The sequence below is a fragment of the Priapulus caudatus genome, unplaced genomic scaffold, assembly GCF_000485595.1.
Source record: "Priapulus caudatus unplaced genomic scaffold, Priapulus_caudatus-5.0.1 Scaffold901, whole genome shotgun sequence".
In the NCBI taxonomy this organism is placed as follows: Eukaryota; Metazoa; Priapulida; class Priapulimorpha; order Priapulimorphida; family Priapulidae; genus Priapulus; species Priapulus caudatus.
The window spans coordinates 88,526-116,256 of record NW_014577962.1 but is presented as its reverse complement, the minus strand read 5'-3'; the positions used below and the strand labels follow the sequence as shown (position 1 = coordinate 116,256).

At 44.2% G+C, this 27,731-nt stretch overlaps 1 protein-coding gene across 2 annotated transcripts; it reads left to right on the top strand.

Moving 5' to 3' along the window:
• Positions 1 to 2,409: 2,409 nt before the first annotated feature.
• LOC106814299 (YEATS domain-containing protein 2-like) lies at positions 2,410 to 25,936 on the top strand. 2 transcript variants are annotated; one of them, XM_014818599.1, is made up of 17 exons: positions 2,410 to 2,494; positions 3,942 to 4,145; positions 4,578 to 4,675; positions 5,673 to 5,756; positions 6,166 to 6,567; positions 6,845 to 6,954; positions 8,667 to 8,828; positions 9,380 to 9,491; positions 9,763 to 9,807; positions 12,888 to 14,836; positions 15,359 to 15,435; positions 16,245 to 16,324; positions 17,712 to 17,850; positions 19,982 to 20,103; positions 22,805 to 22,963; positions 24,595 to 24,743; positions 25,108 to 25,936. In XM_014818599.1, exons 2-17 carry the CDS (start codon positions 4,010 to 4,012, stop codon positions 25,241 to 25,243), a joined length of 3,960 nt encoding a protein of 1,319 aa, XP_014674085.1. In that variant the 5' UTR covers positions 2,410 to 2,494; positions 3,942 to 4,009; the 3' UTR covers positions 25,244 to 25,936. The 2 variants fall into 2 exon arrangements, with proteins under 2 accessions (XP_014674085.1, XP_014674086.1); XM_014818600.1 differs by lacking the exons at positions 24,595 to 24,743; positions 25,108 to 25,936 and having other exon boundaries at positions 22,857 to 22,957.
• The last annotated feature ends 1,795 nt before the right edge of the window (positions 25,937 to 27,731 follow it).

Here is a 27,731-nt window from a genome sequence, read left to right as displayed (position 1 = left end):
AACTATCCCCCTCCTACTCCTCCTCCTCCCCTTCCTCCTCCTACTCATCCTCCTCCCCCTCCTCATCCTCCTCCTACTCCCACATCACCTTCTCCCTTTGATCTCCATCACATTCTCACCTCTTGCTCATCTATCACTGTCTCCCTTCCTCCACCTCTTGCCCCCTACTCCTCCTCCTGCCCTACTCCTCCTCCTGCCTCCTACTCCTCCTCATCCTGCCTCCTACTCCCCCCTTCTCCTGCCCCTTCTCCTCCTCTTCCCCCTACTCCAACACCGTCTCCCCTCTTCCTCCTCCGCCTCCTCTTCCCCCTACTCCAACACCGTCTCCCCTCCTCCTCCTCCTCCTCCTGCCCCATACTCCTCCTCCATCACCTTCTCCCCTCTTCATCTTACTCCTCCTCCACCTCCTCCTCCTCCCCTTAGTCCAACACTTTCTCCCCTCCTCCTCCCCTCCTCTTACCCCTACTCCAACACCTCCTCCTCCTCCTTCTCCGGCCCCCTACTCTTCCTCCACGACCTTCTTCATTCGATCTCCATCACCTTCTCCTCCTCCTCCTCCTCCTCCTCCTCCTCCTCCTCTCTCTCCTCCTCCTCCTCTTCCCCCTACTCCAACACATTTGCCCCTCCTCTTCCTCCTCCTCCTCCTCCTCCTGCCCCAACTCCTTTTCCATTACCTTCTTTATTCGATACTCATCACCTTCTCCCCTCCTCCTCCTCCTCCTCCATTTCTCCCTCCTCCTCCTCCTCTCCTGCCCCCCTACTCTTCCTCCATGACCTTCTCATTCGATCTCCATCACCTTCTCCTCCTCCTCTTCCTCCTCCTCTTCCTCCTCCTCCTCCTCCTCCTCCTCTCCCCTCCTTCCCTTTACCTCCCCTCCCTCCTCCTCGTCATCCTGCCTCCTACTCCTCTTCCACGACCCTCTTTATTCGATCTCCATCACCTTCCCCCCCTCCTCATCCTACTCCTCCTCCTCCCCCTACTCCAACACCTTCTCTCCTTCCTCCTTCCCCTCCGCCTCCCCTCATCCTCCTCCTCCCCTACTCCAACACTTTCTCTCCTCCTCCTCCTCCTGCCCCAACTCCTCCTCCATTACCTTCTTTATTCAAGCTCCATCACCTTCTCCCCTCCTCCTCCTCCTCCTCCTCCTCCTCTCCTTGTCCCCTACTCTTCCTCCATGACCTTCTTCATTTCGATCTCCATCACCTTCTCCTCCTCCTCCTCCTCCCTCCCCTCCTTCCCCTTTACCTCCCTTCCTCTTCCTCCTCCCCCTCCTCCTCATGCCTCCTCTATACTCCTCTTCCACGACCTTTCTTATATTCGATCTCCATCGCTTTCTCCCACATGCAGTCACAGGTGCTTTGAAATATTATGTTGTTTTAATAAATGAGATACTTATGTCTGTTTAAATGAGATATTATTCCTTTTAATGAGATAATATGGATCGTTTTAATGCAGATTAATTATGTCGTCTTTAATGAGATAAATATATCGTTTTATGAGATTAATATGGTCGTTTTAAATGAGATAATTATCTCGTTTTAATGAGATAATATGTCGTTTTAATGAGATAATATGTCGTTTTAATGAGATAATATGTCGTTTTAATGAGATAATTTGTCGTTTTAATGAGATAATATGTCGTTTTAATGAGATAATATGTCGTCTATCGTCTATTCCCGGGCTCCGTAAGATCGAGTTCATGGCTTGCATTATAATTTTCAGCCTAGAATCAACACACAGTCACTGGCACTGCTGAACTATGTCTATATCTGCCCCACTCTTCCTCTTCACTCTTAGCGAGCAATTATTGCTTGCTAGTGAATTTCGGGAAGATTGGGTGGCCGAGTGAAAGACTGAATTGTCATTAATTCGCCCGGCCTCCATCTCTTTATATCTATTTTATCAGCTTTGTCAATCAATATCTGCTTAACTTATAATTATAATACCTTTCAAAATGAAATTTACATAAGTGTAAATAAAGTGATTAATTATATGATTAATTCATTATAATTATGAAAGTAAAATAATGATATATATACCACGTTAGTTTGCACGTTGTCTGTGGAAAAGAAGAGAGAGTACGAAAAAGCATATGCATATAGAAGAAGGTTAAGAAAAGTCTAGAATAAGCTAGAAACTTATGACTTTCACGCGTAGAGGATCTCACGCGTTGATGAGGAGGCGGAGGATCGAAAGGAATGGTTGCATGAAGAAGATAAATTTAATTAGTTTACCTTCTTCAGAAGATACATATTAATTATTCAGAATATTTTAACTAAATTCAATGCCCGTACATTATACTATGCCTGAAATTAACTGTTATCGTGTTTCAACCACACATCGACCCATTTCGGGATTTCATGGGACCTGACAGAGTTTCTATGCGGCTCCGTTTCGGAATTACTTGTGGAAGAAAATGGAGGCGAGTTTAGTTCAAAATTACAACGAAAGTACAACGACAACGTTGTAAAGCGTTGAGATGTAAAATTAAAGGTACAACTTAGTTAAAAAGTTAAATGAAACAACTATTATACATGAAAAGACTCAAATTAATGAAATATGCTATTAAAATGTGTAATGTGATGGTTTTATTTGCAAAATTCTAAAAGTTATTTAGCCTACATTACAGCTGAGCTGCTGAGCTTGCATGATTTTTCTGTATCTGCTGTATAGCTATAAAGCCTCAAGTTTTCTGCTATATAAAATGTCAAATTCTGCTTTCTTCTGCTTTAAAAATCTGAAATTCTGCTTTCTTCTGCTTTCTAAATTTCGCCATTCTAAATTTCACCAAAACAAAACTGTCAAAAGCTTAGAAAAGCCTTGATTTTTTTTTTTAATTCATGTCTTAACTTGCTGAGCTACGTTTTGGTTCGGGCGGCATTGTGATGATTCGATCAATTCAATTTAACAATGTAAGCATGCAGAACGAAATTTGACTCGAGCAAACTCCAAATCATAGACTTAGCCAGAACAAATAACAACATACGCATGCGGTATTAAACGTGCGGTGCGATGAATGCATGAATAGTTTTGAATACGCTAGCTAATACTAATAGATTTAGAACGCCGTACGAGTTGCGCGTACAGCTGCACACACTGTCCGGTGTCCAACAGGTTTCCTAGCTTTCGTTGCTACTACTGCTACACTTGATTGGCTGCTAAAAACAATTGCGTTCGAACGCGATTGTTCATTGTTGGGCGCGCTGGTGTATTTGTATGCAAGCGATGAAAAACCGGTTGAACGCGTTGAATGCGAGCGATCAGCCGGGCGTATGGGATCACGAGCGAAATACGCTGCCGTGAGACGCGCGCACCGTATTTATCGATCGCAAGCGGCCAGCGTAGAAAATCGCACAGTGTGTCCTAGGCTCCTAGTCCGTTAATTTTTACATCTTTTTTCAAGACTGAGTTTTCCGCTTTCTCTTCCCGTTCCGCGATTTACGCGGAAAATCCGCTTCGCGGAAAACTTCGGGCACTATGTATAGCCCCTACATGATTGTAGACTTTACTACCGATCTCAACTTGCTTGAATCACAAAAACTGATGTAGAACTAGCCGCTCCGTCGCTGTGTCGCTAATACCCTGATATATATATATATATATATATAGTTTATGTATGGCTGAGAAGGTCTATGTCCCCCAGGCTACTGCCGGAACGTACCCTGGTACCATAGCATACAAATCAACGTGATATATATGCTCTGCTGGTACTATATCTAATATGCCGGACCGTACCTCGCCTGCGTACTACTCCACTAACGAGTCTAGGGAGTCGCCTACGCCTACTCCTTAACCCTAACCCTAACCCTAATCATATCACTATCAGATATATGCATAACAATTAAACCTAGCTAGGTTAAATAAAGTTAGGTGATATATATTTACATTATACTTTGGATGTTATATCTACCACTAAAACTACGTGTTTTGCTTCTTACAGGTCTATTCCAACACAGGGTCATTCAACCAGCTGCAGTTTCGAAAATATCATCTCGACACGTATCCTAAATGGCTGAACAGGAATCTACAGATTTAGATTTGAAGGAAGACTGCGAGAAAAGGAAGCTTCAAGACCAGGATCCCGATTATGAGTCTGTCTCAGACTACCCGGGGGCAAAGCGGCAGAAAATCCTGCAGGAGGACGGTAAATAATTCTGTGAACAGATCATGTTAATGCTGGAATCATGCCGTTATTGAATCGAGTTGTCGGTGCATTCAAACCTGTATATAAGTGTCAATCGGGTGTCCTTTGTCGACGGCTGTCTGTTCTGTAGAGGTAGTGTCATTGTGTACCTACTGCTACTACCAATCAATGAAAACACCAAGAGTGTTCTTTATAGACAGGTGACTGACTGTTTTATAGAGGAGGTTTAATGTATAACTGCCAATCATTAGAAACACCAAGAATATATTCTGCAGACAGGTACGTGTCTATTCTATAGAAGTATTCTTTCCATACAGGTATTTATTCTGCAAGAAGGCTGCTAACACAGGCTGGACTATTCTGTTATTTGTATATAGAACTTATTGTAAGATTTTAGAGCTATAATGTTTCCGAATTGCTTGCTTCTCATAGCCAAGGAATCTACGATAAAAAAGATTGCATCTATTGTGAAGAAGCAGTTTGCAGTGGAACTGGAAAATAAAGAACAGGAGATTCACAACGTGGATAAGGTAGTGCATTTTTCTACCCTGTTTAAAGCTTATATAATATATGATATATAAAGGTCAATAAAAAGGAGCTACTTGCTATACATATACATCAGAAGTAGATACTAGGGAAGGAGTGTGACTTCAATAAACAAGGGAAATTTGTCATTTACTAGTCTTGGAATACCTACGATTTACTACGTGTAACTCAACCAACTTGAGGTCAAATCGTATACAGTACATTCGCCTAGCATCATGCGAAATCGTTTCCTCGTATACACCCGCAATCCGGAGATACAGACTAAAACGTACAACACGATTTTCCATTCTGTTGCCAGCAAACTCGATGTGTTATAACCGCTTAACTTTAAACAAAAGGCAGCTACTAACGACTCTTGCGCCCTCGGCAATGCGGTGTGGCTCGCTGAGCTAACCTTTGACCTATTTACAGCTGCCTTTTGTTTTGAGTTGGGCGGTTAACACATCGAGTTTGCTGGCAACAGAATGGAAAATCGTGTCGTACGGTTTAGTCTGTATCTCCGGATTGCGGGTGTATACGAGGAAACTATTTCGCACGATGCTAGGCGAATCGTACTGTGTACGATTTGAGTTCAAGTTGGTTGAGTTACGCGTAGTAAATCGTAGGTATTCTAAGGCTAGTAAACGACGAATTTCCCTTGTTTATTGAAGTCACACTCCTTCCCTTCATCTACTCCTGATATACATATATATGTATATATATGACCTTTGTCTCTTGGTTCATTTATATATTTATTTGACCTATAGATAGATGGATGGATGGATGGATGGATGGATGGATGGATGGATGGGTGAGTGGGTGGGTGGATGGATGGATGGATGGATGAATGGATGGATGGATTGATTGATTGATTGATTGGTGGATGAATGGATGGATGGATGGACGAACGGATGGATGGGTTGCTGGATGCATAGATCGATGAATGGCTAGACTAGGGAGGTAAAGTGTAATAACAAGTTTAATTTATTCCACTTCTTTCAGAGATTGCATGAAGCCAGAGCAATGTTGGATAGATTGCGAGCTTGCCTTGTAATCAACTACTACATGAAGGCTACACCTACACAGGTAAGGCCCAAGTGGCATCATTGTGTGTTAAAGCTGCTAGCAGACAAGTCTCCCCATGTTTCCTAGATCTACATCTCACTTTACTTAAGCCTATTTAAAGCGGATGTATCACGCTAAAAAACACGCAATTTTTTAAATAAAATATAAATTATGAAAATTTAGGTTCATGACCTTGGTCACTTTTTATGGTATAGTGTTTCGCACGCTATATGAATATATGAGAACTGTATTTTGCAGGGGATGAGAATTTTCTGGAGATTAACAGATTTCCAAGTGTTCAGCTGCGAAGCCTGTTTTTAAAAACAGCGTATATTCATAGAAATTTAAAAGGAGGGTATTAAGAATACCTAATTGTGAAAACTTTATTTTAAAATGTTCGCATTTTGTTATACTTGTTGTTTTTCCCCAGTCGTCTATTCCGTCAGTGCATCCAGCAGTGAAAAAACACATTGGCAAAGCGCCAGTGAGCACGCGAAGTCATGGGACTCATTCGGATCCGCCTTCGGCCCGTGCCTGCACTATAGCAGAGACACGCGAAATGACCACCGAAAACAACGACCAGACTACATCTGCCAACGAAGCAATCTTGAAACCCGCTCAGGAACCTGCAAGTCACGATCAGTGTCCACCATCACTGCAAGCCAGCGAGGAATCCGCGGCGGCAGATGTCGGCGAAGCGTCAAGCAGAAGTTCGGCATGCAGTGTCGTCGAGGCGACGGCGTTGGAAAACCAGGAGGAAGGAAAGAAAACGAGGCGGCCTGCGGTGCGGAACCTGAGAGAGAGCAGGCAGGATGAGAGAGCCGATGAGCTGGTACGTACGATACGTCCTCGACCATCGAAGATTCTGTGTGCGCGAATCCGTGATGAGTGCCGTTTCTCTTCTCGCGTTCAATTTCATTTTCATTTATATATATATATATATATATATTATATATATAATATATATATATGTATATAATATCAGTACTGTAGTAAACCAAAAAAATTTGTCTTGATTAACTCCTGATCATGTATAAGGTTCTTTATTGCAGATAGTCCAGATATGTGTTCATGCACAGAAGTAACGTTGCGTTTTCCTGTGAATGCAGGTTTCTATCGTGAACTTGGTGAAGCCAGTGAGAACTGTGGAGACGATGGCCGAGAATCGGCTGTCACGCTTCAAACTTAAGAAACGCATCATCATTGGAAACGTTTCCAAGTATGGGACGTTCACCGGACTTCTATCATTTATGATATAACCTGTCATTTGTGATATAACATATCTCAGAGTGAACATATAATTACACTTGGCATTTGTCTTGTAGTATGGCAGATGGGGTCGTTGTCATATCAGGTACTACAGATATGTACCCGAGGTAGTTTTAGGTTGTTTAGTATTATGTTTATATTTTTAGCTCATCTGACATAGTCAGATGCAGCTTGTAGAATCGCTTGATCGTCCGTTGCCTCCTGCCGCCTCGCCCACCCGCCTCCCGTCCAGCCTCTACCGTCGTGCGTCCTCCGAGGCGTCTAAGCTACCTCCGAGCGGCAGCCCTGACGCGTACTCCCAAGCCTACCGTAACCATCGTCGAACGCGTTCCCGCTCACAGTTAGGCACACATCCTAACCGCTACTCGACGTACTCACCGATATTCGGACGTGGGGGGTAATCTGAAAAACTGAGTTGGATGATCGAAGCTGGGGGTCCAAAGGTCAAGGTCAAGAGGTGTAAAAGAAGGGGAAGCATTCACGTCCTTAACTTAAGGTATAAGGGAGGAAATGCAGAATTCGCGGCAACAAAATCTAAACGCTCGACCTAGCTCGGATAGTCGTGTATAGCGTCATGTAGCAAAAGCATCACTTGTGCGAAATTGGAGGTCCCAGGTAAGGTCAGTGGCGACAGGCAGATTTTAGACTATTCATGAGGTACTGGCTACGGGCGATTGCAGAACTTTTTGTTTCAGGCGTGACCTAGCATTTTTATGCTTTATGTGACAGGACCGATCGAAATGTTCCTTCTGCTGACATGCGAATGGTAAAGTGTCGGAATACTCTTTGACCTCAAGAGGGAGGGTTAAAGCTTGGATTTCGTTGACTGTCTGCTTAGAAAAGAATTGACTGCCGGGTTTGCTAGTATGAACTATACATCTGATGTATGAGGCTACAATGTCACACGTGAAATTTCAAAGCTAAATTTTGGTTAAAGAAAGGTGTGTTCCTTAATACGTATAATTTCTATGTCATTTGTACTGTCAGTGAGTTACATGTAACGTATGCACCTGCCAGTGGCTGCTGCCAGTGATGTGTAGGGGCGAGTTTTTGCCTTGCGTTAATTGGTTGGCAGTGGCACTCTCGTAGTTGCAATTGCAGGCTGTAGGCTTGCGTAGGTAAATGGATGAGTGCTTACCTATTCTGTCTTGCAAATAGTTCGTCTGTACTCAATGATGGGCTTCCATCTTTAATCTGAAGACAACTTCAAACGTACAGCGCCATCTCGTAGCCAACATTCATACAGTCCACGGACATTCTTTTGGAAGGTTCCTGATACAATCCCTGTGCATGCCACTGTTTGGCGTGTTATGGAACACATTTGGGACTAACAGGTGTTTACTAAATCTCCTCCACTCCACACAGAGTCAACCGCAGTAGACGTTTAGAGTGAGCGCTGTCGCTATGCGACACTTTGTTATATAAGGTATGTTTAGGGTTAGGGCTAGGGTTTAGGGGCTTAGGGTAGCACCTTCTGGTAGTGAACAATCTGGTACACTTTGTGTATACATATATGTACCTCGGGTACATATCTGTAGTACCTGATATGACAACGACTCCTTCAGCTGTAGTATGATCATGTCTTACTGCCAATATTTAATTATACTCGATTTATACGTGAGTTCTGAAGTATGTTAACACCCTTTTTGCTGAAATCCACAGGTACATTCCACCGGATCACAGGGAGGGTAGTGATCAATCAACGCACAAGTGGATGGTGTATGTACGTGGCACGCGTGAGCAGCCAGACATAAGTGCTTTTGTAAAGAAGGTCTGGCTGTTCTTGCACCCGAGCTATCGACCGAATGACTTTGTTGAAATGAGGTAAAATTATATATATATATATATTATTTGAATATATCTATTGTTTGAATGTCAATACAAGGTCAATCTAAGAAGCTTCACTCTTGATTTTTTAATAGGAGTGTAGATTTTTTGGTGTGTGTTATCGGCCAAATTGGTGACTGTAATACACAAATTAGTGGAGTAAGAATCAACAAAAACATCTAACTAAATAATGTTTTGAGTAAATAATACGAGTACTCTGGTATTTACTCCTGGCAATGTCAAACAGATTGAAGTTGCTTTTGCTTGTCACCAGATGGAAGTAGGTGAGGAACTGTTTTATCCAGCTTAATAAAGAGAGGTATAGACCTAGACCGGTTGTCGAAACTGTCACATCGGGTCAATTAGACTTGGATTTAAAATTAAATGAAATTACTTATTACATTATTATGAAAAATCTGATGATCTTCTCCCAAGAGCTAAGTAGTTTGTTTATATTACTTAATTTGTGTCAAAAGTATTTTTTTTGTCAAGGTCACATAAGTATGTGTGCATGTGTTAGTAGAATGCCACTGTTGTCATGGTTTCAGTCAGCCACCATTTCATCTGACAAGGAGAGGCTGGGGAGAATTCCCTGTCAGAGTTCAGCTCCATTTCTGGGATTCGAGAAATAAACGAGTTGATGTCCTTCATAATTTGAAGGTATTGTCTGCCATATATATATAATATATAAATAATATATAACATATGAAATATGTTGTTCATAGTGATTGCAAACAGAGTTTGTTTGGGTTCTGGAATTCCAAAGTAATTTCTGGCTAAAATTTCTTGATCATTGAAAAACTCTTATCTTGGAAAAAGTTTTGCCTTCGGTGTATAAGCCCTGTATTGCACAATACAGTGTCACGTTTTATATGAGAGTTGATACCAATGGCCAGCATTTGATGAAACATTAATCTCTCTATAATTACAGTTAGACAAAACATACACAGGACTTCAGACATTGGGAGCAGAAACAGTAAGTAATAATTTTAAAGAGTGCTAGTAAAATCTGCAATTGTCGCAAATCTCGCAAGTATGTGTAATTATTAGCTCATCTGACAAAGTCAGATGCAGCTTGTAGAATCGCATGAGCGTGCGTGCGTCCGTCCGTGCATCCGTGCGTCAACAGTTGGGCACAAATATTAACCGCTCGAAGTACGGTCACGATATTCAGGATGTGGGAGGCGATTGTAAAAAGAACTCGGGATGACAAATTTGGGGGTCAAGGGTCAAAGGTCAAGATGTGTAAACGGAGGGGGAATATTTCCCCCTTAACTTAAGGTATAGGAGGAAATACGGAATTGCGGCACAAATCTTAACGGCTCGACCTATGCTCTTAATATTTGATGTATAGTGTGATGGGCAGGAAACCCATCACCAGTGCGAAATTGGAGGTCACAGGTCAAAGGGCAGTGGGGGAAAGGTCAGATATCAGACATTTTTAGCTCACCTTGACATCGTCAAGCTGAGCTATTGCCATGGGTCGTCGTCCGTCGTACGTCCGTCTGTCCGTCAACATTTCGCTACGGTCAACGATAACTCAGGAACCGTTTGGCCCACATGTTTGAAATTGGGTATAGTTGTTAGCTCATCTGACATAGTCAGATGCAGCTTGTGACTAATCGCATCGATCGTCCGTCCCGTCCTGTCAGGTCCGAGCGTCCGTGCAACAGTTGGGCACAAATTTAACGCTCGACGTACGGTCACGATATTCGACGTGGGGGGTATCGAAAACGAGTTGGAGTCGAAGCTGGGGTCAAAGGTCAAAGTCAAGAGGTGTAAAAGAAGGAGGGACATTCACTCCTTAACTTAAGGTATAGGAGGAAATGCAGAATTGCGCGACAAATCTAAACGGCTCGACCTAGGTGTGATAGTCGGTGACAATATATTTAATCTGAAAGACACTTAAACGTACGCGCATCATCGTGCAACTTACTAACGATCCAAAGAACATTCTTTTGAAAAGGTTCCTGATACCATCCCTGTGCATTCCACTGTTTCGGCGTGTATGTGAACACATTTGGGACTAACAGGGTTTACTAGAATCTCACACTCTACACAGAGTCACCGCAGTAGACGTTAGATGAGCGCTGTCGCTCTGCGCACTTGTTACTGCTATGCTCCATATTAAACATCCTATTTTGAGCACGCCGTCGACTACTTTCGAGCCACAGCAATTTTTTGGAAAATGGGAATTGCCATTAGTCAGTTCAGGTTCAACGATTTTGCTCATTTTTGTATGTGAATGAATACAGTAAAGGTTTTGATATTTAAAAAAAAATTATGCAAATTAGGTAGGGTTTCATATTATATAGCATATTATATAGACACAAATAGTCTGTGTGTCACACTTGTCTGGTTCGTTTACAAGATTTCATTGACAATATCTTTAATGCAAAATGGTATTTCTCTCCACCCTGCGATAAAACGTCTATATAAGGTAAAGTTTTACAAAACATGTCGGAACGCCAGCGTAACCTATTTATTTCCAACGCCATCGCTACAAAGCGAGTATAGCGCCATCTACGGTCACAAATTGTGATTCATTTTGGTTTATAAATGATTATTGCGATATACTGATGGCAATAGTTTCTATAATGTACGTCGATGGTTGCTCAATTAAAACTGACTTCTTCTTACTCACTCATTTGTGTCTTTTTTTGTGGTGAGCTACAGTGTCATTGACAATTTCATTTGAGGACATGGCCTAACGGACAGAGTGAAAAACTTTTTTGTTTCAGCGCTGACCTACCATTTTTATCACTTTATTGAAAGGACCATGAAATGTGCTTTCCACTGACGTGCGAAGAGTAATTGTGTGATAACTTTTTGACCCTCAAGAGGAGGGTTAATCATGGATTCCTGAACTGCCTCAGTGATGTCACATTGTTCTCATATTCATGGCACATCCATAATCTAGAAACCCAATAAGCCTGGAAAGCCGAACGCGTACAGCACGGTCGTCACGGCTGAAAGGTCGTTGGATTAAATCCCATCTGATTTTTTATTATTTACCTGTTTTATGTATTTTTTTATCTTTATCCATTTAACTATTTTTTTCCAATTAACGCAAATATTTTCATGATTTATTTACAACAATTTAATAACAACAAATAATTTGTACAACAATTAATTTTTTTTATTTTTAATAGGGTTAGGGTTAGGGTCACAATTCACCATAAAACAGGAGTTTCAGGCACGCGATTTGTATCAACCAATGGGATTTGGGAGGTATGCAGAATGCAGAAGGTTGCTGAAATGATGTGTACGCAACTGCGTATCTGCATATCTGCGCCTAACAAAGGTGTCACTACGCACGACTTAAATGTTACGTTTATAACCGTAGCAACAGACCTCAGATGAGCCCAGACGCTCTGCGGCTCTTGTTATATAATACATTATATACCTCATTAAATAAGTTCGTTCGGTTGGTAGATAATAGATCTATCTTGATTAATTTTTACTCAACCGTGTTGACTCAAAAAGTACTGTTGACGTTTCGCCTCCTATCAGGAGGCTTTCTCAAAGCTGACTCAAGTTATCAGTTTTTACCACCAGATGGTGTGGTGGTCAACAGCGTGGTCCACACGTGACTGAGTCTGTATCCCCCTCGTCACGGTTGATGTTCGGTGTCTTGCGGACCCAGATGGCTTCCTTAATCCAATGCCTGATTTTGATTGGCTCACGATCGATAATCTTCGAATTATCCCAATCGATAGTGTGATTGGCGGTCGCTACGTGGTTCGTGATCGAGGATTTAGATATTTCGGTAGCCGACTGTTTTCGTTGGGCTTTTGTGAATGATTTGGGAGCTATGGTGTCTATTTGTCTGGTGTCTATGGTGTCGCTAAGGCGGGTTTCAAATTTGCAGCCGGTTTCTCCAATATATATTTTTCTTCTTCTTTTTTTATGCGAAGCGTCGCAATATGTTACGGTTTATAATAGGAGAGTAATTTTTGACACTTGCGCAGCTCTGCGGTCTAACATGCAACACGATGACGCCATACGTACATTAATTACTCACGTTTAATTTATTTTACATCTCGTACATTACAGATAATTGACATCGAGTTGGAAAAGCCACTTCGCGACCACAAGGAAACAAATTCATCTTCTGACGCCACCGGATCACGACAGATCGAAGCTGACTCGCGAGACGGCCTGCCTCTTAGCGAAGTACCATCCGAGAATAGTTTGGCGATTGAGCCGGCGAATCGTGGTGGCATAGAAGATATGCCGCAGGGCTCCACACAGCACTCCACGATGAGCGCCAACGATGTCGACGTGTCAGTGAGCACGTTGCAAGGTTCCAGCCGCGTGGAAACGCCCGCATCCGAAACCTGTTTGGCAGTCGGCGGCAAGGGAATCACGCCGCCGCTCGAAATCAATCGAGAACCTGGGGTCGACGTCCCACATGACTCAGCGGAGAGCGCTGCGTCTCGGAAAACGGAAAGTTCCCGACCTGCCGAGGCCTGGTCGCATTCTTCGGAAATCGTAAGCTCCTCGGAAATCGGACGCATCAAGCGAGAACCGGGGATCGACGTCGCTCACGACTCAGCGGACAGCGCCGCGTCTCGGAAAAGTTCCAGGCCTGCCGAGGCGCGTCCTTTGGACGTAAGCTCCCCTGATCCGCACGCGATAAAACGCGAGGTCGTCGCCGCGCCTCCGCGGAACACGTCGCAGGTCTCCAACGATGCGAACCTTCTCCGTAGCGAAGAGCGGCCGGCGATCGACGTTACCATGGTAACGGATGACAGCGAACGACGGGAGGGTGAGGATGTTGAGCAGTCAGGCTCCGCATCGCAACCCGGAGCCGTGGGTGATGACCCTGGTTCTCGTGAGTCCCTGCGCAACAACACGGGCACGCGCCAGCCGAACGAACATGCGGGTGTGGGTGCGCCATTCGTCGCCTGTGAGGTGGCGGCGAGCGAGGGAGGACAGCCCGATCAGACCGGTTGCATCACACCTGTTTTGCAGCTGACTGCAAGCCCCTCACGAGTGTTGAGTTTGGTGACTGCTACGCACTTTCCCTCTGCTGCTATCCAGCAACAACAGCAGCAGCAAAAACCTCATCAGCAGCAGCAGCAACAACAACAACAACAACAACAGCTACAGCAGCAGCAGAAACCTCAGCAGCAGCAGCAACAACAACAGCAACAGCAGCAGCAGCCGCGCTCGGCAATATTCACACAGAGTCTGCTCAAGTCGTCTGTGACGTGTCAGCGTCTTGTCGCTCCCACTGGCCAGCCAGCCGCTTTGTCCCCAGACCGCCCGCAAACCTACATTCGCTGTGTCGACAAGCTAGGTAGGGTTGTTCTTGTCCCCAGGTCAGCAATCCTCGTAAAATCACAGGGTACCACGAAGACGAGTCTAGCTGCACTCACGCGCACCGCTGTGAACACTCACCCAATCACCTCTCCTGTGAACACTCCAACAATTTGCTCTGCTATGAACACACACAGGATTGCCTCTGCCGTGAACACTCAGGCGAACACCTCTCCCGCGAACGCTCAGAAGATTTGTGCTGTCGTCAACGCTCACGCGACTGCTTCCAGTGTCAAGTTGGCGAATCCCTCTTCACGTACGAGCACCCAGTTAACTTCCGACGTTGCCGCGGCGCTTCGAGATGATCCCTCGATGCGTGCGGCGTCCAAACTTCCGTGCGGCGACGTGCAGCTCAGGTTTGGTCCACTCAGGAACGGCGTCACAGGCATGAGTTCGCGCCCCGTCATGATAAAGCTGGTGCAGGGTCAACAGAAGCTGCTCGGCACACGCGAACAGCTCGTGATGTTTCGTCGCCCGCCCCCGCTCGCGGTAACGGGCCACGCGGACTCCGTCGCGAAGCAAATCGGTAGGCACTCGCTCCAGCTGGCTGGACTGAGGCCTTCCGCAAGCCCCCTGCAGGCTAAACATTCGACTGGTGTGTCGACGTACGCACAGGTTGCAGTTACTGAGGGTAGCGACGGGAACAATGATGATGAGATAGTAGGAGAGTTACCAGACACGTAAGTTTTCGTTAAATTTGTCTGCGCGCGCGGAGTGATTGGCAGGCAGGTCTAGACAATCTGTGTTGCGACAGGATGTTCTAAAACACAATGCTGGGCGTCAAAGAGCCTCGGTTGACAGTTTGGCGCCCACACACGAAAAACATAAACTGGTTTAACTTTACCAACGTAGCGACTATTTTCAAGCTGTAGCAGTTATCGCGATCAGACGGATGGGTACATTCTTGGTTCTTACTCAATTGTTAGCTCAATTTAAAAATGAAAAGATGTTATACGTAAATGTAAATTTACACATTGAAGAATAAAATTTACCATCTAAAAGCGATGAGACACTGTGAAACCCTGCTGTTAGATTAAATTTTCGTGACAGGCCAATATGCAGTCGTCATATTATGGCAGATAGTTGAGTAAATGATCATTTTAAAATGCAGTGCCTGAGATTGGCTGTAAGTTTCTATACGTGATATGTGTTTTACATAATTCTTTATCTATGTATTCTGGAATGCCATATGTTTGTTGCAGGATAGAACATTTGTCCACACCAGAACAGCTGCTGAACTACATCGTTAAGAAGCATCCGCTAATTAGTGCTAATTCAGGTAAGCGATAACCTAAAGCCCGGCACACACGTGAGTAATTTTACTCAAGTGAAATGATGCATGCGTCAAAATACTCACGTGAGCGGCGGATTTTCGTTGAGTATTGTGAAGCATGCGTCAAATTACTCACGTGTGAGGCAGATTTTTGTTCAGTATTTTGACGCATGCATAATTTTACTTGAGTAAAATTACTCACGTGTGCGGCGGGCTTTAGTTCTCATCTTTTGCAGTTAAACAAAATCGGACATGCCGAAATGGTAGACGTGTTGCCCTTCTCTACGATCAGGCACAGATTTCACCTAGGCACCAACAGAAAGTTCCGTGGTGGCCCTAGCTCCCTACTAGCGACGGATGCCCTATTTATTTTCTGTTGTGCCCCTGAAAATTTGATATTTTTTTATCCACAGCAATAAACCACATTAGCTGCCACTACCTAGTTTGCCTCCTTGCCCTTTCCATAAATACCACGTCGTGTATGTATCCGTTTATGTCCTACATCAAACTCTTGTTAAAAACTACACCGCTTTGATAACTCTTCTTTGAAGGTAATGTTTAGCTTCCTGCTAAACTTTCAACCTGCTGTGGTCCTCTAAAATATCTGATTAATAAAACCCAGAGCAGCCCTGCCCTAAATAAAATTCAAATTCAATCCCTGACACCTGTGTTCTGTTATAGTGTCTTTTCGTATGCTAAGAACTAGCTAGTAAATGAGCGCCTGGTTCTCTGGGCATTATCATGAACATATATCTACACAAAATACTCTGTTCTTTATAGATGTGTAGTGATCTTAGTATTTTGTGTTATTGTAGATCGGAGGTCCCGCCCGTGGTCTGTCGATAGCTTTGATGCATTCGCTCGCTGGAACCTCGGAAAGAGAAGAGCGGCAGAGGTAACAGTTCACTACAGAACCCTCGTGTTTCCACGCAGCGAGAGTGCTTTTGCTTCTACCACTGTGGCATTGTATGCATCCCCTCTATGGAAAAGGTCGCCTTCCCCTCTACATTGCACATTGCACATGGGAAATAAAGGCGAAAGCTGAGGGACAGTTACGATGCACCCTGCTAGACGTCGACGTGCCCATGTGCAATGTAGGGGGGGGATTTTTCCCAGGGGGCATGTGTACCATGCTACACCATCTTCAGTAAAACACTGATTCGGCGTGTAAATTCCCACCAAGTAAACTAAATCGTCCAGTTTCGTGCCCAACTATTGCACATTAATTCTGCAATGTATGTTTACTTTGTACTGGGTACTATCAAGAGCGTATAAAGAAGGAGAGCGTACAACGGTGAAATGCTGAAACCATGTTGCAGTATTAGTCGAATTAATAAACTTTGCTCGTTTTATTTTGACGATTCTTTGCGGTATTATTGATCAGCTGTCCTACCCTGCTAATATAAAACAAACCGCTTGTCTCTACGATGCCCCTATGCTGAGATAATGAGTGGTGGAAATCTGGTATTTTTGAAGAAAACCGACTCGAGATCCCTGTTTGCTGCGACCCTCTCTCGCTTTGTGGCCAGTGTGTTGCTTCCGGTCGCCGCTGTGTAGCGCCATGGTAGCGCCATGGTAGCGCTGACTCATTACGTCAGTACTACAGAGTTTACTACATCCAGCGTGAGGTGGGCACAGGTGGGGGTCATCACTATGGCAATCAATAACAGACAATTAATTCATTCCATTTGTCAATCATTGACGGAAACGCGCGAGGTTTCCCGAAGTTATCTCAAAGCGAGAGACAGTCGTAGTCAGCAGGTATCTCGAGTCGGTTTTTGGCGAAAATACCAGATTTTAGCGTAGGGGCATCGTAGGGACATGCGGTTTGTTTTATATTAACAAGGTAGGACAGCTGATCAATAATACTGCAAAGAATCGTCAAAATCAAACGGGGAAAGTTTATTAATTCGACTAATACTGCAACATGGTTTCAGCATTTCACCGTTGTACGCTCTCCTTCTTTATACGCTCTTGGTACTATCCACTATATTGTACTATGTGCTATGTGCGCTGTGTACTGTACTATGTTTACGCCAAATATGTATGCTGTAAGCGTGAATACACTAAGTACATCTTGTGTATTATCCATCAAACATTCAAGATGTAAACATCGTACAGAACATGAAAGATTAGATGTTTAAAAATGTTGTATTCGGTTTAAATCCCATGGTACTGCCAAACGAACCGTGTAAATTCAGAGAAGAAGCTCCCGCAATTGCCGTGAGGTGTGTGAATCCAGTTTTTTGCGTATCGGTGACACTAGTAGCGCGTTCTCACAGTGGCAGCGAGCGTGCTCGGTCCGACACATCCTACAGAAGCTGTCGTCGACACACGAGCGATTTCAACCCGCAGCTCACTGGAGCAGAAAGTACATCATGGTCTGGTGTCGGCAGCACTGCTACACGCCTCGCATTACAGGTACGTGAGTGTTGGTGGGTGGGGATAGGTGGGATAGGGATACGTACGCTCTAATTAGGAAAAAATGCAAAAATGTTTTAGTTTCTTGCGTGTCAATCTGAGGAAATATCGTGTTCGTGTAGAGGCACCTTCATGAAAATGGGTGTGTGTGTGCGTGTGTGTGTGCATACGTGTGCGTGCATGTGTGTTTGGGGAGGGGAGTAGGGTGTTAACATCAGTGTCATCTTGTGAAGTTACTATAATATTGAACCAAATACGTAAAGGCCCGACAACCACGACAATCACCCTCCGGACAATTACCCCCCGGACATTTACCCCCCGGACAATTACCCCCCGGACATTTACCTCACCAGACAATTACCCCGCGCCGAAATTTAGCCCCCGCGACATTTACCCCCCGACCATTTACCCCCGCGGACATTTACCCCCCGACGATTTACCCCCCGACATTTACACCCCCGGACAATTAGCCCCGCGGACATATACCCGCCGGACAATTACCCCCATGCCATTTACTCCCGCGACAATTACCCCCGGACATTTACCCGCCGCGACAATTACCCCCCAATGCCATTTACCCCCCCATCGCCATTCATCCGCCGGACAATCACCCCCCGCGGACGTGTTACCCGCCCGGACATTGTTACCCCCCCGGACCAATTTACGCCCGGACAATAGCGATGTTTCAGATGTTATTCAAACATTGACGTATATTTGCTCGCACGAATGGCGCAGTTTAACGTTGGGCAGGCAAGCCTGATATTGTTCGATAGGCAAAGCACACGCCAGCACGCACGCACGTGTACGTATCGCACGGCACGCAACGCACACTATGCACAATCGTGTAGCGCTGCACACACGTGTACCTGCAACACGCACACACGCACGCACGCACGCATTGTGCGGGGTAAATTGTCGCGGGGGTTAATGTGTCGGGGGGTAATTGTCCGCGGGGTGATTGTCAAGGAGGGTGATTGCCCGGGGATAAATGTCTGGGGGGTTAATGTCGGCGTGGGTTAATTGTCTGGGAGGTAATGTGCCGGAGGTAATTGTCCGGGGGGTAAAATGTCCCGGGGGGTAAGTTGTCCGAGTGATTTCCGGGGTGAATGGCATGGGGTAATGGCAAGGGGGGGGGGGGGGGGGGGGGGGGGGGGAGGGTGAAATGTCCGGGGGGTAATTGTCCGGGTAAGTTGTCCGGGGGTAAATGTCCGGGGGTACATTGTCGCGCGGGGGTAAATGTCGCGGGGGTAATTGTCCGGAGGGGTGATGTCCGGGTGAATGCAGGGGTAAAAATGGTCATGGGGGAATTTGTCGGCGGGTGGGTAAATGTCCGGGGTAAATTGTCCGGGTAAATGTTCGGGGGGTATGTCCGGGGGTAAAATGTCGCGGGGTAATTGTCCGGGGTAAATTTCGGGGGGTAATTGTCCGGGGGTAAATGTCGCGGGGGTAATTGTCTGACGTAAATGTCCAGGGGTAATTGTCGGGGGAATTTGTCCGGGGGGGTAATGTCCGGGGTAATTGTCCGGGGGTACATGTCGCGGGGTAAATTGTCGGTAAATGTCCAGGGTGAATGGCATGGGGTAAATGGCATGGGGGTAATTGTCGCGGGGGGTAATTGTCCGGGGTAATTGTCCGGGGTGATTGTCCGGGGGTATTTGTCCTGATCGTCCACACACGCGCACGACACGACGACAGCGCCGTTGTGCTGAAAAAAGATACATTGTGATTTTCGCGCATTGTGTCTGAGCGGCAATGTGTTGCAACTGCTGGTTCAGTGATCAGAAATTATGCATGTGCTTGAAGTCCATTGCTGATGGTATAAGCGTGAGCAAAACACGAGATAAAAAGCAATCGCGTTGATTGGTTCAATTGTCTTTTCGCCGTCACGTCAGCCGGCAAAAGTCAAACTCATTTGACTTTCGCCGTCGCCGTGAAACCCGGCTGGCGCCGTGCTGTGTCAGTGGAGACTGCGCCATAAGATATAATAGATTTGAACTTTGCCGGTAGGGGTGAACGACGCCGTTTCCGTGGCGTTCCGTGCCGCGCCGCGTGTGTTGAGACGGGCCTTAACTCAGTTACTCATTGTGAATTCTGCACAAGTGTTTATTGATGTCGTGATACATCTGCACAGAGGTTCAAGCTACACACGAAGCAGATCGAAGTCTCGTTCCTCAGGACCTCAGCAGTTACAGTGATGTTACGCCTCTTCTAGCTCAACTAGAAAAGCTGCAGACATCTGCAAGCAAACGCCAGGTAACGACGCAATCAACATAGATGCAGATGATGTCGCTTTTGGCATGAAAGTTATTTATCTATGATCAGTAAGGATCATTTTAACATGATTACGTATCAGTAGTTCATCGGATTTCGTGATAATATAAAGAGTTTTATTTTTATAGTTGATAAGTTTTATTTTGATGAGAAACCTAAGTATATTGCCTTGTTAACAGCAGTTTCGATATCCGATCTCACTGTATGTGTCAAGCAAAATGTCTTGTTCAATCAGCTTGGCAGAGACAACTACGCAAGTTTTCGAAACTGTGACTAACACTAACAGATCAGGTTTAGATTTATTATAAAAGAAAGTCATTCTTAAAATAAAGTGGAGTATGAACACTGCATCACTGAGTTACTGGTTAGTGCCACATTAGTTGTAGAAGGTATGAACTAGTGAGGTAATCGATTACACACTCACCCCCACTAACATGGGATTCATAATAACATGTATTGATTAAGAGTGATGTTATTCTATGAAGTGAATCTTAAACTAACCTGTTAGCAACGGCTTCAACAACCCGTGTAGCTTATCTTCGTTAAGCTAGATGAAAAACTCGCGTGGATTTATTGCACGATGAATTTTCTCTCAGCGTGCAATATGAGCACATAAGTGGGAGCATTGCACCACTTGGCCGTCGTCGGTTAGAGCGTCGTTAGCCGCGGAGAGCGCAGACTGCTGAATTGATAGATTGGGCACCACTCACCCTCAGTAATCTAGCCTAGCGTGCATTAATTGATGGCGCCTGCGGCGATGCGCAGTCAGCTGCAGTCCCCTGCTCTCGAGGGACCAATACATGGTCGCTCGCTGTCGGTGATAAATAACCGCTCGGCGTACGTGAACGGCCGGATTTATTATTTCGCAGCGTCCGAACGTGTGCGGCCTACGTTTATGGACGTGAATAATGATGCGGAGCGGTACTGGGTCAGGCTAGCCATGCGGTCATACTGGGTCAGGCTAGCCGTGCAGCCATACTGGGTCAGGCTAGCCGTGCGGTCGTACTGGGTCAGGCTAGCCGTGCAGCCATACTGGGTCAGGCTAGCCGTGCGGTCATACTGGGTCAGGCTAGCCGTGCGGTCGTACTGGGTCAGGCTAGCCGTGCGGTCGTACTAGGTCAGGCTAGCCGTGCGGCCATACTGGGTCAGGCTAGCCGTGCAGCCATAAAGAAGAAAGAAGAGATAAGAAGCTGATCTAAGAGAAAAGGACAAAGAAAAACTTCTGGAAACTAAGGAGTCACTGGCTAAGAGAGAGAAAAATCTGGCACAGAAGGAAACGGCAGCAAGAGCTGATTTGGAAGCTGCTGATGAGCTGCTAAATGATGCAACAACGAAACTCCATGATGCTCTCACTGGTGCAACTGTTAAGAAGCAAAGCGTTAATGTTGCCACCATGATGCTGGATACTGCTAAAGCCAAACGAGAAGAAGCCATGAAACGCCTGGATGAAGTAAGGTACAAGAAACGGTACTTGGACAACCGGACACATAGACTGCTGGAAAAAGCTATTCCAGGAAAGCAACCTGCAACAAAAAAGAAGTCAAATAACAAGACTGAGGCTACGCCAACCCTGCTAAAAAGTCTAAAACAGCATGAACACCAGAACTATTATGCCTGAAACTGTAGGTGTTCCTGGACTGACTTCTTTACGAAAAATGCTATTGATTTTCATATGTAATTGATGGATAAAGACATCCAAATATGAAGGCATCATTGCAGTACACGGTGATTTGCCAGAGTATATTATAAATTCAACTTCATTTTAATAATAGAGGGTGAATTATATGTTAATAGTTCATGACGGTTTTATGTTGGCCGGGACAGCCGAAATCATTTTTTTGTAAAACTTGAAAATCTCATTACACATGGTGTGTCAATAGTTTTGTTATATCAATACATGAAGTTTGACACACTAATCATCTTTTCTGATACGTTTGCTTTGCGCAAGTTCTGAGGAATGTCGTATCATTGTGCATGTCCAGTCATTTATTTTGAAATCGCTACCATTTTGGAGTAGTCTTTTACATGTATGGGTGCTTACGTATGTAGAAACTGCAGATAAATTTTAACTTGCATTTCTTTTTAGAACCTTAAAAAAAAATTCTATCTGATGCACATTCAAATATATTTTAATTCGAAATAAACAAAAAACAACAATTGTGGTGGATCGGGATGGCTATAGGGGTGTTGGGAGGCCATCTAATCATTCTAATGAACACATATTCCTATTTAACATATTTTTGCTTTATAGTAAAAATTTAATGCACAATTTCTGAATAATCTTATATCATGTGCATGTCAAGTCTTTATTTTTAATGATTATCACTACTATTTTGGAGTAGTCTACATGTATGGGTGCTTATGCATGTATAAACTGCTTATCAATTTTAACATGCATTTCTCATTAAAACCTCAAAATATTGTTCGCATATGTGATGTAACTAAAAATATGTATATTAATAAAACCATTTGTGGTGGATCGGGATGGCTGTAGGGGTGTTGGGAAGCCATCTAACGCAACAAATATTCCTATTTAACATATATTTTCTCACAAAAATTCCTATTTTCCTCCTATTTTTTCACATCTGAAATTCCTGTTTTCCTATTTTTTGAGCGTCACTTGTCACTTGACGCCCTGATGTAGTTATCCGCTTACACAGGTTTGTCTGTACTTGCCTTGCAGAGAGCTGACGATAGCGTGGATGTGATAATAGATATTGTCGGCCTGTCCCCAGGCAAAACTGCGATTACACCGTTAGAAGCCAAGCCGACGGCCGCGCAGCAGTTGGAACAGGTGGCTCCGTCTCCCTGCGCCGAATACATCACGGAACAATGCGAGAAGGTAGTTTCATGTTTTTTATTGAATTTATTTGTCAAGTTAAGTGTAGCTAAGTGTACTGACAAGGCATCTGGTATTGATTAAAAGCGGTTGTAGCTAGTATTAGTGGTGGTATATAGTACTAGTGTAGTATTGTATCTATCTGTCTGAGCGAGATTGAACCATGCCCCCTTGGATATTGTTTCTAGGTCGGTCACGCTAGCCCAGTTTATACGTGTTTTTCAGACTTGTGTGCCAAATTTTCGATTGTAGTAGCACTTTGTTATTAAGCAACATTTTGAGAATGCCCCGATCTATTGCACCAGGCTAGACTGTGATTTGGATAAGGTTTTCTGAATAGAGTTTAGGGGGATTTTCTATATCTCGGCACAACAGTTCATTCCTCTAGTTATCTGTTTACTCTGAATACTTTAATAATGTGGCATAGTCAGGACGATTGCCCAACTCCACAATGTGATCTGTTGAACCATTTGGTGATGTAGATAGGTAGGACCTCGGTGTTAGAAATGACCGGTGCCCCGGTCGCCAGAGGCAATCAAAAATGCTGTGGGGCGAGTAAAATTCCCCTAAACGCTCGTCACCAGTTGCCCAAGAATGAACTGCTGGACGATGAACCTCTGTCAACTGTGAGCAATGTGTCGCCCCGCATGTCAGTGGACTGCGTATCAGGCACAACATTTAACATCGATTCATTAACTCTGACATCTTACTTCTGCCCCATGACTTCTTCCGTCTCGGTCTGCTCTCGTTATAATGTAGCGACTGTACGACTGCGTGTAGTGCATATTGCGCTGGCTGGTCATTTTCTGTGAACTAGTTGATGGAGATTGCATAGGCTGCGTAATGTGGCAAATGCCGTAATGAGAGTCTGGCCATATGGTTTTGACGTTAAGTAAATAAACGACACAGAAAACATGGCTTCCAATCACGTATAATGTAACGTAGAAATTATTTGTGCAAACGTACTATAGTAGCGGAACAGAACGACTGCATTGCACAGTTAGCGGTGTATGTACCTACTCACTGTCAATTTTCCCATTTGCTATAGAAGTAAATATAATGTTAAAGTTGTAGGATATCATCAAGAGTACATAATAGAGATTTACTCTCATAATAGAGAAGTACATCTCTACATAATAGAGATGTACTCTTGATATCATGTAATGCAATTCCATGTATCCATGTAGCTGAATTGAAGTGAAGTAAAATAAGGCACTAAATTAGAATCAAAGGTATTTGAACACTTCCTTCCTATCTACCCTTTCTTTTATCTAAATTCATTTCTGCACTATAATTTCATTCTGTTCTAAATTTAACTTGGTGTTTTTCTCAACTGCTACGTTCATTGGTAACAGACGTTTGTAAATGATTTAGATGTTAAAATTATACAAAAGCACGCAATAGATTGAATTAGAAATTACTGTCCTTAAAGTAGCATCAAATAAGGCAATTACACACTAGCTACATTTATTTAAACTTTTTTAATTACATATATCGTCATCACGTTTAATTACTTGGTCGAAAAAGTACTCAGATACATTACTTAACTTATGATGTAATTTTAATCATACGTTATTCATCATATGTAACTACTTCGGCACAAAACTTATTCGGTAGGACTAAATTGCTTGCAGATTGGCGTCAAGTTGAGAGCCGTAGAATTGGAGCCTGGGGTGGCGTCGCCGGCAGTAGCTGAGATGATGCGTTCGTGCGCGCAGCAGTTTGCCGACAACCTCCTCAGGAAGGCTGCTGCTGCGACGTGTAAGAGCGTGCCCGGTCTACGGTGAGTGCGATACGTCAGCGCTGCTCCGAATTTCACCGAGATCAAGTAGCGTCGTCGCCCCTTCTCGCTTGCCATTATGAAACGCAATTATTTAATTTTTCTTAATTTAACTTCACCCAAGCCTTCTTGGGTGATAAAAGTTGTGAGATTCGTATGTTGAAGTAGACCAGTTGTACCACGAGTGGCTGGCTATCTGTGTGGCTATTGACAGCATGTAATGGCCAACCACGACACTGTAGCTGAATTTGTGCTTATTGGCTTATTGATTATTGTTGTTATTATTATTATTATTATTATTATTATTATTATTATTATTATTATTTAAAAGCAATACGTTTAAGAGGAGATGTTTCATTGATTGCAGGCATGCGAGAGAAGTGACGTGTGCTGACCTGTTCAGGGCTCTCGACACAGAACCCAGCTTCGACTTTCTGACAAACAAGTATCTTGGCATCAGCGAGGCAGAGCTGAACTCGGCAGCATTGGGCAACATGAGTTGATATAGGCGTGGTGTATGCGACACACAACAACATCCGCATCCAATTCTCCCCCGATGTTAACTCCGCGCATCAACCAAGGAACTCGTCTGAGACGTCGTAAATTACTTTGACTGTCGTGAATCGTAACTTTTACACGGCGCTTCACTGCAAAGGTTACGACGTGCTCGACTCGTGACGTCAGAGGTCTTATGGCGTGTTTCTGACAGTGGGCTGCAGTAGCGTTACAGCTAGTCATGTGCCAGGTATGGTGTGATCATGAGCAAGAAGTGCATTCCCGTATGAAAACGATGCAAAGACAGAATAAATAGATCAGGACGAAAACTGTTGCTGTTCTGTGATTCATCTTTAATTATGCTTGATATCAATGTCAGATGAAAAATCAGTTCAAATCTTACATGTCCTATAGTTAATTCTACCAGGGTAAACACTTGCAGAGTTAGTGGAGGTAGGTAATGGGACGTGCTCAGTGTATTGCTGTTGCCGAATCTTCAGCTATAATCTAAATCAACCGTGCTTTGGCTGTTTGGCCACATCTAAAATACGAAATCGTTTTGATATGATTTTGAAAATGTCACCACGTCTTACGATTATGAATTTATGTGGAATGCCATTAGAGGTACGTTCTTTTGTGTAGCTCTAAACGATTTGTCTTGTGGCATTTCCAAACGAAATACATATTAATTTTGTAAAGTATTTTTTATTGTTTATGTTTGAATGTGTACCACATTTTCATGGGCTATGAAACCTCACTTGCTGTGTTGTGTACGTGTGCGTGCACATACGCGCGTATGTGCGTGCTTTGCGCGTTCGTGTCTGTGTGCGTATGTGTGTGTGTATGTGCGCGCGCGCGCGCGCGTGTATGTGTGTGTGTGTGTGTGTTATACAGGGAGTTAGAGAGTGTGTACGAAAGGGAGAGACATACAGAGACAGAGCGAGAGAGGAGATAGAGGGCGATAGAATGAGAGCAGTCGTGTGTGTGCAGCCCAACATCAGAGAGTTAAGGGATTTATTCCTAACATGTAACTAACAGAGTCAGATGAATACCAAGCAGTTGACCCGGCATGCCAGCCACTCTTCGTAATTTAAAGCGCATTAGATAGTGCGATTGAACCTGCTGCTATTACCCTATAAATCCTGCCTTCCCGCGCACCCTGCAGATTAACTGATCAATGCCACACAAGAAAACTTGCAATTCTGTCTGTAACTGCGGTCGGAACGTGTTCGGGGTTTTCACAAAATACGATTAGACTGACGTGGGATTTAGTCTGAACCGGAATTAGGTCTAGAGAGGCGGCAGTTTGGCGGGAAATGCTGTTACGAGCAGCGGAATGAATCTAACCTTTCAAACGTCATCTCTTTGTCGGTAGTGCGAAACTATACTAACCAAACTTCCGAGTATATAGTCTGGAGGTATAACTTTTCGTAATCCCGTGAGTTGTTCAGACTACTAGACTGCTATAGTTGTCTAGTAGTTAGCAGTTCTCTATTGCGCCGGTGTCACGGTGTGGCAGTGTTTGCGTGCGTGCCAATATGACAGACAGGATGAGAAAGAAGGACGAGAGAGAGAGAGTGATCGAGAAAGCGATGGAAAATCAATAAATATTGCTCTACGTCGATATTAAGCTGGGATTCAATTGGCATGATGCCTTTAATAAATAAATGAATAAATAAGTAAATAAATAAATAATATGGTTAGATATAGTTGCAGAAATAACCGACTGACGGATGAATGGGTAAATGGCTGAACTGATAGATCGATAGATATCGATCCCGTTCCCGTAGATGGGTTTATAATCCGTCGTCACAATCTACCTCAATGCTCATACTGCTCCCATAGATGGTGATGAAGATGATGACGACGGTTATGATGGTGATGATGATGATGATAATGATGATGACGACGATGATGATGATGTTGTTGATGCTGATGCTTGTGATATTGATAATGGATACAGTCTGTTGGTGCTACTTATGGAGGCATGCCAGCATCGTGCAGCATGCGTATAACCACACATAGCTACAAGTGAAGACGACAGTGGAAACAACGAAGACCGATAAAGATGTTTGGCACGCAAAAAATGCAAGCTATATATATGTATATATATATATATATATATATATATATATGTATATGTGTGTCTGGCAGCAAGCTGTATGGTGAGACTTTGTTTCGAGGAGAATACACTCGGTGGTGAACAAACCTGTTATGTAGTTAACTATTAGAAAACTCTGCATACCCGGAAACGCACCGGTTACACGAAAATGAGCGCGAGCTCCGGTGATTAAATCACGTAGGCCCCGAGAGAGAAGCCCGAAAACACATTGCGAAACCTCGTAGCCGACAATAGCAGCGGTGACCTCGAACAGTAACCCAAGGGCGATCGGTAAATAAATCTGCACAGTGCGGAGGACAGTGCCCGAGATATCGCGACCTTACCTCGATCCTTGTCCGGACTAGCGCAGTCAGAGATGCCGCGTACACGCTGTG

What these genes read in the sequence shown, in the direction of transcription:
- LOC106814299 (XM_014818599.1), top strand. Translation starts at nt 4,010, where the DNA reads ATGGCTGAACAGGAATCTACAGATTTAGATTTGAAGGAAGACTGCGAG. An exon ending in AGACATTGGGAGCAGAAACA is followed by an intron (nt 9,808 to 12,887) that starts GTAAGTAATAAT and finishes CGTACATTACAG; the next exon opens with ATAATTGACATCGAGTTGGA. An exon ending in GTAGGAGAGTTACCAGACAC is followed by an intron (nt 14,837 to 15,358) that starts GTAAGTTTTCGT and finishes TGTTTGTTGCAG; the next exon opens with GATAGAACATTTGTCCACAC.